At 51.0% G+C, this 13942-nt stretch overlaps 1 protein-coding gene across 1 annotated transcript; it reads right to left on the bottom strand.

Moving 5' to 3' along the window:
- Nucleotides 1-9459: 9459 nt before the first annotated feature.
- Nucleotides 9460-11526, bottom strand: LOC136505129 (9-cis-epoxycarotenoid dioxygenase NCED5, chloroplastic-like). Its single transcript, XM_066500230.1, has one exon. The coding sequence runs from the start codon at nt 11425-11427 to the stop codon at nt 9601-9603; it is 1827 nt and encodes a 608-aa protein (XP_066356327.1). The 5' UTR covers nt 11428-11526; the 3' UTR covers nt 9460-9600.
- Between the last annotated feature and the right edge of the window lie 2416 nt (nt 11527-13942).

The following is a 13942-nucleotide window of genomic DNA, read 5'->3' as shown; positions in this document are numbered from 1 at the left end:
CATCTAAGAAGTCTTCATCCAACACAAGTCCTAGATCAAGAAAAGTCAATGAAACATGAAGGGGCACCACCTACTGCCACTGATCCCAATGGGAGCCTGAAGGGGCACCTCCGTGCGGTGGTGGACCTGTCCAGCCGGGGTGTGTGTGCTGAGGCGAAGGAGTCGGGTTTGAACCCGACGACTGTTGCACAAAGGAGAATTGAATTCATTAGTATCTACACAAGATAAAGGACTTGATCAACCATATATATATATACTCACCGGAGTGCCTAGAGCCAGAGGAGTAGGAGGCACAACTGGAGCGAGCAGCGACTGGGGCACCACCACACCCGGGAGACTAGTGCCAAGGCTCGACATGAATGAGAACATGTCCTGCATCCTCTGCGCCTCGACCGCCCTCTGGGCCCTCAGGACCTCCCACTCGGCCCTCTCGGCCTCCCTCTGGGCCCTCTCCCTCTCCCTCTCGACCCTCTCGGCCTCCATCCTCTCCATAGTGGCCTGCAATATTCAATCACCAACGTTTAAACAATGCAAATGCAAGGTACATGTGTAAAAGTAATGAACGGCGAATGAAATAGAACTAACCTGGAGTACCGCCATCTGCTGCAGTGTGCTCGCCTACCGAGGTCGAATGGGGACGGAGGAGCTCGTGCTCTGTGCTCGGATCTGGGCGAGGTTGGGCACAGAGGTCGAGTCGACCATGTTGGAGGCCATCCAGTACCGGCCGTGCTGCTTCCCTCCTCCGAGCCTCATCACGTGGTCAGTATCAAGGGGCTGGGTGGTGGGGTCGAAGTCCTCCCCATGCCGCTCGCGGGCTGACGAGGCGTAGTCGGTGAGCTTGCTGTGGACGCTCGTGTTGCTGTACGCCTCGGGCCCGTCCTCCATGTTGTAGATGGTGTCCGGGGCTGTCGCCTTGCCCTTGTGTGCCATGGCATACGCCATGAACTCGTTGCATTCCTAGCCATCATGCGACTGGGACTGCGAGGAAAACACAAAGACGATTAGAAGTAATGAGAATTGAGCGTTAGAACAAATAAATAAATAAGTGCGTAGCGTGTACCTAGGCCTGGACGTACGAACTGAGGGGCCGGTTGCCTTGGTGGTGCGCCGGCCCACCCATCTGTAGGCGGCACTCCCGACGGAGGGCGTGCCTCTCCCTCCACTCAACGGAGACCCACTTGTCCACGATGGCCGCCCAACAGTCTCTGTGGGTGGCGCACCAAGAAGGACACATCTGCATGCCATCAAGTATTGTATTAGAAATGTTAGAATATAAAATGAAGGCTACCTATTCTTCATGGAATGAGTTAGTAACAATGTTTTATAACTTACTGCGAGGACCCGCACAAGTACGGTGCCGATGAGGTGCTCGAAGTGGAACCCCCCGCCACCCCCCAGAGGAAGTGTCACCCCCTCCTGTCTGGGGGGCCAGCTGCTAGTCCTCGTCGTCAGTGGTCATCGTCCGGTCCTCCTCGGGGGGGGGGGGGGGGGGACGACAGACGACTGCACCGCCCACCTCGGACGGTCGCAGGGGTGGCAGGCTGGACGGCTCCTCGCCGACGCCTCCGCCTCCGCCTCCTGAGTCGTCCTCGTGTAGAGCGAGTTGCAGGTCTGGGTCCGCCTTCCGCCCGGCATTTTGTCCAGTGCCTGCAAATACAAAGAGTAAACCAGTTAGCACAATATAGACAAATATAGAGATGCAAAATGAACGAAACATAACTAGAAAATAATAATAATATTGTATTACATGAATTAGAAATAATCTTCAGGATCGGCAGCGGCCAGATCACAAGTGTCGTCATCACTAGCAATATTGTCTAACATTTCCGCCTCATCTCCATCGTTGTCATCAATGGCAACGCCAAACCGTAATCGCTCAAGCAGTGCTAAGTCTGTGGCATTTTGCACCTCTTCTCCATCGTCCTCATCTCCATCGTCCTCATCAATGTCATTGTCTACTTCCATGCCCATCAGCGAAAACATGTCTATGTGAAACATGCCATCTAGCCCCTCGGGTTGATAGAACTCCCCTGTATATGTGTTTGGGTCAAAGTTGTAATCCTCATCGTTTGGGACAGGCACTTTGCCATGCGGTGATACCAACTACGCAAGGTACCAACCCTCAAGAGTGGGATCTTTTTGGCACGCCCATGGAAGATAATAAACTTGCGTGGCCTGTTGAGCCACAATATAGACATCGTCTCCTTGATAGAGGGAATCTTGTCGAATTTCAACTTGTCCAATCTCAGGGGCTCTTCTCGTGACATTGGGATCGAACCAATGGCATTTGAATACGACTAGCTTATGACCTCTGCGAAGCTCAAAGTTGAGCTCGTATATTTCTTCGACTATGCCATAGTAGTCGTGGTCATCGGTGCCGGGCGTACGAACTCCAGTATTCATGGTTTTTCGATTGGGCCGACTAAGCTTGTGGCTTCTTGTGTGGAAGCGATAGCCATTCACATCATATACGGTGAATGACTTGACCCTATAGGGGAAGCCTTTGACAACCTGTTTCAACTCTTCATCCATTTCCGCATCCGTGTGTGCCTATAAGGTGAGGGTGGATAGATCATTACTCGCTCGTAGGAGCAAAGTGGGATGTCACAGATGGAACGATGTAAATTGGATGGTACCTTCTTTTCAAACCATGAAATGAAATCGGGCACACCATCTTTGAGAAGACTATCTTGTTCTTGAGGGGAAGGATCCCTATTTCCTGTCCAGTATGTATTCAGAAATTCCCTGAAAAAGCAAGAGACAAGGGGTTGGATAGATAGACGATAGTGACGGCGTATGTAACAAGCTCATTGAGAACTTACTGCACATAAGGGTTCACTTTGTCAAGGTTCAACAACACATACAGCATGATAGTGCGCCACTCATCATTCCGCAAGGTCTTGGTGCTCAAAGCGCTTGCCCTGCCAAGTTGACCTTTGAAAAGGCTGAGATTTGATGACCTCTCGTCGGTGTTATAACGAGGGATTGAATTGTGCACGCTGGGAAGGCTATCCTTATAGTATGATGTTGTGAAGTTTGACACCTCCTCAAGAATGAATGCATTTGCCATGGATGCCTCAATTCTGGCTTTATTTCTACACTTTTTCCGAAGAACCTTTAGACATCTCTCGATTGGATAGCACCAACAGGATTGCACGCCCCCCCCCCCCATTCGTGCCTTGTGAGGCAGGTGCAAAATCAGATGCTGCATTGAGAGGAAGAAGCCGGGTGGGAAGATCTTCTCCATCTTACAGAGCAACACAGGTGTCACTTTCTCTAAGTCATCAATCATGGTCCGAGATAGCTCCTTGGCACAAAGCTGGCAGAAGAAATAGCTCAACTCTGCTAGGACGCGCCACACATGCTCGGGGACGAAACCTCTGGTCATCGCTGGAAGGAGCCGCTCAATCCATATGTGGAAGTCATGACTCTTCATCCCTAACACTCGACAAGTGGACACGTTCACTCCCCTCCTCAGATTTGCCGCATACCCATCAGGGAACATTAACGACTGAACCCACAGACATACTTCCCTCCTTTGGTCCTTCTTCAAAACGAAATCGACCGAAGTCCTTTTCCATTTCTTGCCAGGCGCGGGAGTCTTCATCACTTGCTTTGGTCTATCGCACAGTGTTGCTAGGTCCACTCTTGCCTTAACATTGTCCTTTGACTTTTCTGTGTCCATGAGTGTTCCCTAAAGCGCCTCGGCGATATTCTTCTCTGTGTGCATTAAATCAATGTTGTGTGGAAGAAGAAGATCATTGAAATAGGGAAGCCTAGTCAAGCCCGATTTATGAGTCCACATGTGGTACTGACCATATCCATCAAAACGACATTTCTCTTTATCAACTTTGAGAGCCTCTATCTCAGCACGGATCTCGGCAGCGGTCATCATCTGAGGTGCAGGATCGGTGACTTCAACACCTTTCGTGAAGTTCTTGATGTCTCGTCTGAATGGATGGTCAAGGGGGAGGAACTGATGATGTTGGTCGAACAAAGAAAACTTGCCACCACTCTTCAGCCAAGTGAACCTCACACCTGCCTTGCATATTGGGCATGGGAACTTCCCATGAACACACCACCCGCAGAATAGGCCATACGCCAGGAAGTCATGCAAGGAGTAGTGGTACCACACATGCATTATGAAGTTTCTCTTTGTAGCTCAGTCGTATGTCAGTACCCCCTTTTCCCAAGCATCAATCAAATCATCGAACACAGGCTCCATGAACACACCCATATTGTTCCCCGGATGTCTAGGAATTATCAGCAACAAAAATACGTTCTTGGTTGAAAGATGACACCAGGGGGGAGATTCAGGGGTATCACGAACACGGGCCAACAAGTGTATGGGGCTGCGGACAATCCATATGGGTTGAACCCATCTGTTGCCAACGCTACACGTACATTGTGAGCCTCCTCAGCTTTAACATGATGTATGCCATCGAAATGGGTCCAGGCGTCGCCATCTGATGGGTGTACCATCTTGTCCGGATTGTACCTTTTGCCATTTTTGTGCCATGTCATCTGTTTCGCGGACTCCTCTATCATGTACAGCCGTTGGATCCTTGGTATGAAAAAAAGGTACCGTAGGACCTTCGTAGGGATACTCAGCTGTTCCTTCTTGCCATCACTAGTGTCGACCTCCAGGTACCTAGAGGATTTGCACTTTGGACAGTGCGTTGCTCCCTCGTGATCTTTCCTAAAAAGGACGCATCCATTTGGACAAGCATGGATCTGCTCATACGACATCTTAAGTGCACGAAGAAGTTTCTGTGACTCGTGCAAGTTCTTCGGCAGGATGTGATCCTCCGGAAGCAGGGATCCAAAAACTACCAACATACCATCAAAGTTGTCCTGACTCATGCTAAACTGCGACTTCAACCCCATGATGCGTCCAATTGCATCCAGCCGCGATACCGTTGTCTTTTCGTGCAAGGGCTTCTGCGTTGAAGACAGCATATCATAGAACGCCTTTGCGCTTTCCTCTAGCTTCTCCTCCAATCCTTCACCGAACCATGCCTGCTGAATGTCATCCATCCAGTCTGCTACCCCGCCATCTCCATCATAATCCTCGAGACACTGTCTCACCACCTCCTCTCTAATACGATCGGCTTCACCATGGTGGATCCAGCGGGTATAGTTTGCCGTGAATCCATACTTGATAAGATCTTCCCCCACGAGCCTCTTAATTTTTCTTTTCTTGTTGCCACATCTGCTGCACGAACACAGCATCCGGGTTGACCCTTTAGCAGCCTTGCCAAATGCATGCTCCACGAAAGCATTGGTCTTGGTCATCCATTCTGGGGTCATACTTGCGTGGCCCGTGTACATCCACTCACAGTTATCCATCCTCTAGCACATGCATATGTAAGCGAGTAATAAAAACTGTAGGTAAATCCACAAGGCGTTCCTACTATACATCTAATAGGTGAAGGATAGGTCCTAATCCCACCTGAGGATGCGTAGATGAGGTTGGCTTCCATGGTCCACTCCTATCCAAGACAGAATTTCGGCAGCACCTCCCCGCTGTTCTCCCGATACACGTCCTGGCAGGGAGATTGTGTATCAGGAGAACAACGAGGAGGTGGTGCCGAAACTCTATCTCGGACAGGAGCGGGCCATGGAAACCAACCCATCTACGCATCCGCGGGCTGTCCAAAAAATGTGGACAATCTAAAACAGGTACAGAATTTGGTATGCAAAGATCTGCATACCAATGACCGTATCTCTTTTGGACGGGAGACGCCTAACTGGGGTTACACGAGATACAAGTATGGAAGATGGGTTATACCTAGGGTGTCGGTGAGGTTAGGCTAGTGGGGCGGTGGTGAGTCGCTGCAGTGGCAAGGCGACGCGGTGCAGGCAGAACCGCAACGCCGACGAAGACGATCGGGGTCGCCAAGTGCCTCCCAACGGTCCTCGTCCTGCAAAGAAAAGGCAAATGGTTAGACTCCATTGAAAATTTCGGCAGCACCTCCCCTGCACGGAGAGGTTCCCAAAACCTACAGAAAACATTGGCATGAAGACCAACAACCACATGTATACCAAACATAGGCACGAAGGCCATCAACCATATACATACAACAATAACTACTACTAACACTAAAACTATGAACAACAACTACAACTACTACTGTCACTACGACTTACTAACTAATACTAACACTACTAATTAACTACTACTACTAACACTACTACTTACTAACTAATACTAACATTAGGGCATACCTTGCCAGCGAGAATGTGAAGACCGAGGGCCAGCGACGACAACGGGGACGACCGCTACGGCGTGAGGGTCGACGAACCGAGGCGGCACCTTTCTTCTCCTCTCTTCTCCCCTTCTCCTTCTCTCCTCCCTTCTCTTTCTTCTTCTTCCTCCTCCCCTTCTTCTCCTTCCTCCTTTCCTTCCTCCTCTTCCTCCTACCTCCTCCTCCTTCCTACTGCGGCCGCGCGGGCGTGGCGGGCGCGGGGCCGGAGGCGCGGTAGGCGCGGGGCCGAGGCGCGCGGGCCGGGGAGCCGGCGGGGCGGGCGCGTGGGGAGCCGGCGGCGGCTCAGCGGCAACGGCGTGGCGGTGGGGCGGCTACGGCGTGCGTGTGTGTGCGTGTGTGGTGTGTGCGTGGTGTGTGTGAGTGTGCCGATTTTTTTTATATTTCAAACCTCTTTGCCAAGTGCCAGATCCGGGGCACTCGGCAAAGAAAGTATTTTGCCGAGTGCCCCCGATCTGCCACTCGGCGAAATAAAAAATTAAAAAAAATCCTGTCATGGCTTTGCCGAGTGCCTAGGGCTAGCACTCGGTAAAATATTCACTTTGCCGAGTGCCAAACCTTGGCACTCGGCAAAATAATTTTTTTTGTTTTTTGCCACCAACTTTTTTTTTAGATTTGTATTTGTACCATGAACAACATGTTCAAATTTGGCACAATTTCATTGCTGTTTGCTATATTTCTTTACTTTATTTCGTTTTCTTGCAATTTTCCGGAAAATGTAGGTTTGAACTGCAGGTGCATCGAATAATAGTTTTGATCCATTTCAAAAATGTTATTCTTGTTTGTTAGTGTCACTTTATGCTAAATCTAGGAACTGTCTCCAAATTTCGATCAACGTGCTCACGGGGCAACGTCGCGAACTTGCGTGCGAGTGGTTATTTAATTCTATAAAATTCAAACGAATCCCAAAAATCATGAAACTTGGTGAGATGTCGTGATATCACATGCATATGCGGTGGTAAAAATTTGAAAACGTTTGGAGGACGTCATCACATATGGTGCTCACAAACCAGGTGTCGTTTGGAGGACGTCATCACATATGGTGTTCACAAACCAGGACACCTGGTTTGTGAACACCATATGTGATGACGTCCTCCAAACGTTTTTAAATTTTTACCACCGCATATGCATGTGATATCACGACATCTCGCCAAGTTTCATGATTTTTGGGATTCGTTTGAATTTTATAGAATTAAATAACCACTCGCACGCAAGTTCGCGACGTTGCCCCGTGAGCACGTTGATCGAAATTTGGAGACAGTTCCTAGATTTAGCATAAAGTGACACTAACAAACAAGAATAACATTTTTGGAATGGATTAAAACTATTATTCGATGCACCTGCAGTTCAAACCTACATTTTCCGGAAAATTGCAAGAAAACGAAATAAAGTGAAGAAATATAGCAAACAGCAATGAAATTGTGCCAAATTTGAACATGTTGTTCATGGTACAAATACAAATCTAAGAAAAAAAGTTGGTTTCAAAAAACAAAAAAAATTATTTTGCCGAGTGCCAAGGTTTGGCACTCGGCAAAGTGAATATTTTGCCGAGTGCTAGCCCTAGGCACTCGGCAAAGCCAATATTTTTCCGAGTGCCAAACAGAAGGCACTCGGCAAAGAGAACGGCGTTGGGTACCGTTATCCCCGGGCGCCTCTTTGCCGAGTGCCCAACTTTGTCGAGTGTTTGGCACTGGGCAAAGTTTGGCTTTGCCGAGTGCCTTATTTTGCCGAGTGCCAGACACTCGGCAAAGCCCTATTTGCCGAGTGCCAAGTTTCGCCGAGTGCGGCACTCGACAAAGGTGGCCTTTGCCGAGTGCCCGATATTTGGCACTCGGCAAAGATTTGAGCACTAGGTAAAATCCCGGTTTCCCGTAGTGCTGACTGACTTGACTCTTGTCTTTTTTTTTAACCGACACCACATTTTTCACCGACTCCATTGAGTTCCGGTCATTCCCGACTGATCTTTACATTTCACCTGAGAATCCACCCCCAAAGAATCTACCGTACTACTAGTAAGCTTACTTCACCTGAAATTCAGAGCAGAAAACCTGAATTCATGCATGCTCTGCCTGAACTTAGATAGCTAGCCGGCCGGCAGAAGGAGAGGGGAACAGCGGCAATCAGATTGGGGAAAGCCATGGCCTTTTCTCCACCTTAAATAAACTAGTGATGATGCGTGGCGCCGGCATCTGCTGCGCAATCAGAACAATGCGGAAGGAGCAGGAACAGCAGTCCAACAGAAATGCCACAAGCGGACAGGCCACTCACACTCGGATTCGGTGAGCAGCATGTGCGAACAAAAAAGAACTCAGGGAGCTCCATCATTGTTGCCACTATAGGAGTAGTCGTCTATCTATCTGTATATGTATATGAGAATCAGAACCATATCTGATGGAGGAGAAACAGTACGTACGTACGTATGTATGTATACTACTAGTATATTCTACAGAATGAGAGATGGAGATGGTTCATGACATGACATGGGTGAACAACCTCACCTCAGTTGCAGCAACTGGGTGGTTCAATTCATCATCATTATCATCTTCTACTACTACTAGCTACTAGGCTACTACTGCCACCGCCTCCAAACACACTCACAGTGTGGAGGAGCCTGATTAGTTTCCTTCCATTTTGCAAAATTTTTCAAGATTCTCCGTCACATCGAATCTTTAGACATATGTATGAAGCATTAAATATAAATAAAAAATAAAACTAATTACACAGTTTAGACGAAATTCACGAGATGAATCTTTTAAGCCTAATTAGACTATGATTGAACACTAATTGTCAAATAACAACGAAAGTGCTACAGTACTATTTCGCCAAAAAAATTCGCCAACTAAACACTACCGAGGTGGAAACACAGAAGACCAGCTGAGCTGGGCTCTTGGCACCCCCCCTACTGCCTGTACAAACACAAGCACAACAGTGACAGTGAGGAGTGCACACTAGCTGCAGCAGCCCCTTCTCTTTAGTGTACTATCGTTGACCCTACTACTCACTGACTAGCCATAATCCATGTTTAAAACATGGTTAAAAAAAACAAGAAAACAACCGAGTACGAGTAGTGGTGACTGAGCAGTGCAAATATTGCATTGCATTGCATCTGGTAATGGTGTGGGGAACAAGGCTCCGGGGACCTCCTATGTACTGGCTCAGGCGCCCTCTGGTAACAGCCTTGTCCCTCCATCCCCTGCTTCTTCGCCCTCCCCTGTTTCCAGCTGCTCCAGGAACCGGAAACAGAGGAGGAGCGGCGGCGGCGGGGGATGGATCGATCGATCATCAGTCGTCATCATCAGTGTCAAGAAAGAACCAAGGAATCAAGAAATCATCATCAGGCCTGGGCCTCCAGCTCCCGTTCGCTGACGAAGGTGCCGTGGAAGCCGTAGGGGACACGGGACGGGAGCTGCACCGTGGCCTCCAGCCGCATGTCGGCGGCGTTCACCACCAGGAGCTCCGACGTCCCCGCGTGCTCGTCGCGGACCAGGGACAGGATGTACCCGTCGTCCTCGCCGCGCGCGGGGGCGCCCTCGTTCGGCACGAGGCAGGGCTCCCCGCCGAACCGCCCCTCGCCGTAGTCGAAACGGACGAGGTCGCCCGTCGCCAGGTCCACCTTGGCGAACCCGGACACCTTGGGCCATGGCTCCGCCACGGCCAGGTACGCGTACCGCGTCCTCCGCCCCAGCATGCCGCGGTTCACCATCCCCACCTCAAGGTTCACCTGCGCCGACGCCGGCAGCACGGCGCGCCGCGTGGACGCGCCCGTCCGCGTGTCCAGCCTGATCTCGGTCAGCACGCTCTGGAGTCGCTGGTCGTCGTCGGAGTCGGAATCGTCGTTGAAGATGGAGTCGGCGGGGGTCATGCAGGACCCGACCACCACCACCTCCCCCGTCGCCTCGTCCTCCCACGCGTTCCACAGGTGGAAGCAGAAGCAGTCCGGCACGTCCACCCACACCATCTCCGACGCGTCGCGCGCGTACTTGGGCAGCACGCCGAAGCGGGAGGTCTTGCTCTCGTCCAGCACCACGGGGGAACCCCCGCGGAACATCTCGCCCAGCTTGAACACCACCTGGTGGTCGGGCACCACCACGAACCGCTCCGTGATGGCGAAGTCGTGGATCATCGTCGGCTGCGCCAGCGGGATCTCCACGTCGTCCGACTTGGTGCCGTCGGGCCGGAAGTAGAAGTACCTCAGGTAGGGCCGCTTGATGACGTCGTAGCTGAGCGCGAACAGCTCGCCGGAGTCCGGGTCCAGCTTCGGGTGCGCGATCATGGACGCGCACCCGGCGAGCTGCCCGTCGAAGTCGTACCGCCCCACGGTGCGGAGGTCGCCGTCGGCGGTGACGCGCACCTGGTACGGGAGGTCGTCCTCGGACATGGCGAGGAGTCGGCCGTTGAAGTAGACGAGCCCCGCGTTGGCCACGCCGGTTCCACGGGACGGGTCGACGAGGCCGCAGAGCCCGCGCGCGTAGAAGAGGGCCAGGCGCGCGATGCCAGAGTGTCCGTGCAGCTCGCCGATGGCCTTGGGGAAGACGGCCCGCCCCAGGGCGCGCTCCTGCCGGAGGCGCGCCGTCTCGGTGAACCGGCACGCGTAGGACTCCGCGGCGCCGTTCCGGATGCGGACCGCGTGCACCATGCCGTCGCCGTCGAACAGGTGGTGCCCCGCCGCCGGCTCGAAGCAGGGGTTGGCGCCGTTGCGGACGTACACGCCGGAGATGAAGGGCGGGATGCGGCCGGAGACCGGCAGCGACCGCACGGGCTGCTGCTCACCGACGGGCGCGAAGTTGCCGGCGATCTGCACGGCCGGGTCCGCCGACCGCGGCAGCGCGCGCGGACGCTCCAGGAGGTTCGCGATCACGCCGGACTCGAACGCGTCCAGCGCCGCCGCCGCCGCGCGCTGCAGGAAGCTCAGGCCTTTCTCGCCGTCGCACTGCTCGCCGGCCGCCGCCGGGGCGGGCGCCGGAGAGGGAGCGGGAGCGGGTGCAATGGGCGCCGCCGGCTTCGGGGGCGCGGCGTAGCGCACGGCGGCCGCCGCGGCGCGGGGCGGGGCGAAGCGGACCGCGCTGCGCGTGCGCGTGCGCGTGCGCGGGGCGCCGCCGCCTCGCCGGTGTACGGTGGTGGAGGATGAAGAAGCAGGGGAGCTCGCTGTGAGGGCCTGCATCGCTGCTGCTAGAGAGCAGAGTGTGAGATGGAGCGACGACGCTGCGGCCGGTCCGAGGATTCCGACACTGCGGGGGAGCGTGGGGAGAGTGTGGAGGAGGCGGAGGGAGGGGGGTGGATGGATGAGCAGGAGGCGGAGGAGGGTATATATAGAGTTTGGGAGGGGGAGCGGGAGACAGGGGTGGAGGAGACGGAAGACCACGTGGTGGATTCCGGGAGAAGGGAGAAGGGAGGAGGGAGGCCAGGTGAGCGCGCGCGCGCGCAGCAGACGACAGCACAACAACACTGCTGCAGCTTCGACTGTGAGTGTGACCGTGACCGCCGCTTTTTCTTCCTCTTCCTTCTCCCCATGGGCGGAGCTAAATTTAAAAACAGTGATAAGAGCCAAATTTTCACCATATATATATCCACATATTATAAATCCTCACATCCACAAAGACAAACTCACCCCTCTCAGATTTGCTCTGGCTCCGCCACTCCTCCCACTACTTGGGTTGAGCACCTGGGATGTTAGGCAGCTTCTTCGCTTACCGATCAATTTCCCTCCTCTCTCCTTCCTCTTTTTTCTTTTTGAACGTGTCCAAAATTCGCTCCCTCTTTGGTTAGCGTAGAAGCCAAGGTACTACCCATCGACACAAGTCCATATATGAGAATAAAAAAAAATGGCCCTTCTAATTAAGTCACCACTAATTACATCTATTAACGTTCTCCAGTACTATAGGCTAAAATGTTAGGAGGTTACTTAGATTATGTGGTGATTTATATGTACATCTAAGGCAGTTTAGATTATATAGGCTAGAGGTGGTTAATTCAAAATATAGTTGCAACTTTTGAGTAGCTTTTCAGAAAATGGATTAGATTGAATGGCTACTATGTCATTATACTTAGAGTAGTCTAATTGATGGCACGAATTCACCTTTTTCTCAAAAAAAAAAAAGATTCATCTCTTTTTAGCATGTCGCATGTCCAGTACCATAAGATAGGACATGTTTGGATTGAAACCTGAATGCAATTTTCTGAACTAGAGATAGGCATTCCATTCCAACAATTTCAACTTCATGTGGCCGGCTGGATTATTGACATGCATGGCCAAGCACTCCTAGGCCAGGGCGTCATCCAAACAAGCCTATCGTGTTTTCAAAGAAAGAAGCTCAGTCAACTAGTTCATTCATCTCAACCACCGATTATTAGTTGAATTAGTAAGTTTTTTTTTACATATACCTTAGGAGCTATGTAGGACCAAATTTCAGTAGTTAGAAACTAATTTTCGGAGTATATATAGGGCATGTTTGATATAAGTTATAAGCTGTTTATGATCAAATAGGCTGAAACTAGAAGCCAAACAACATACTTTTTTAGTTTTTCCTGACCACGCTTCTCCTCCTCATAGCACCCATTTGTACTAAAATGAAGAAGCTGAGCTAGGCTAACTTATTTTGTTGCCATAGGTTGGTGTTCATACCTCTCTACCTCTTAGCATCTCCTGATTGCAAATGGTGGAATAGCTATTCTTGTCCCTTGACTGCCCCTAGATGCTTAATTTCGTCCCTAAAGAACCAAAGTGGTCATTTTAGTCCTAAAAGTTCACCTTTGGGCTCAGTTTCGTGCCTAAATCATCAAAGTGAATTTCAGTCCTCAAATTTTACTTTTAGGTTCAATTCTATCTATGAACTATCAAAGTGGTTGTATTTTAGGAGTCCTCAAACTTTTCATTTAGGTTCATGCTGGCTCTTCATTCTCCGTGGTGTTGGTGCTAGAGCTCAGGAGGCATGATAACGTGGTCGACGTGCTAGAGCTGATGAGACAAGTCACTCGATGTGTATACTCGTATTGTAGTAGAATAGAACATGGCGCCATCATCATCAGCGTTAGCGAGAATGAACGAGCTACATAATGGTTCATGCCTCATCATCAGTACTAGTTCCACATTCCCATCACCCAATTATAAAAACCTATCTTTTCGAGGGTTTTTGGTGCTCCCACTACGTCAGAATAGCACTTCACTGCCGATTCAAAATACCCCATCGCTACTGGATTTTGAACCGGCACAACCATACCGGCAGTGATGAGTGTAAGCTATCACTGTCGGTTCCTACAAACCGGCAGTGTTCTTCAACTTCACTGCCGGTTCTTTACACAACCGGCAGAGTTCAGTTCTACCAACACTGCCGGTTCATAAGACCACCCGGTAGAGTTCATTTCCACCAACACTGTCGGTTTGTGTTTCAACCAGCAGTGTTGTCATAAGAATCACTGCCGGTTTGTGACAAGAATCGGCAGTGATGGCTAAGCCAACGCTGCCGGTTTGTGGCTTCAGCCGGCAGTGCCATCACTACCGGTTTGTCGCTAACCGGCAGTGATGTTTACGACAACACTGCCGGTTTTCTGCTAACCGGCAGTGATGTCACATTCGCATTTTATTGTTTTATAATTTATTTTAATTTATATTTTTTGTGGAATCGGGTTTCGCTTTATATACGCTACGTAGACGACAGGTCCATCAATATTAAACATTA

The sequence above is a fragment of the Miscanthus floridulus genome, chromosome 14 (assembly GCF_019320115.1).
Source record: "Miscanthus floridulus cultivar M001 chromosome 14, ASM1932011v1, whole genome shotgun sequence".
In the NCBI taxonomy this organism is placed as follows: Eukaryota; Viridiplantae; Streptophyta; class Magnoliopsida; order Poales; family Poaceae; genus Miscanthus; species Miscanthus floridulus.
Note: the sequence above shows the minus strand (reverse complement) of the source record. Positions and strands in the feature narration are given on the sequence as shown.

Excerpts from the sequence above, each read along its gene's own strand:
- LOC136505129 (XM_066500230.1), bottom strand. The coding sequence starts at position 11,427 with ATGCAGGCCCTCACAGCGAGCTCCCCTGCTTCTTCATCCTCCACCACC.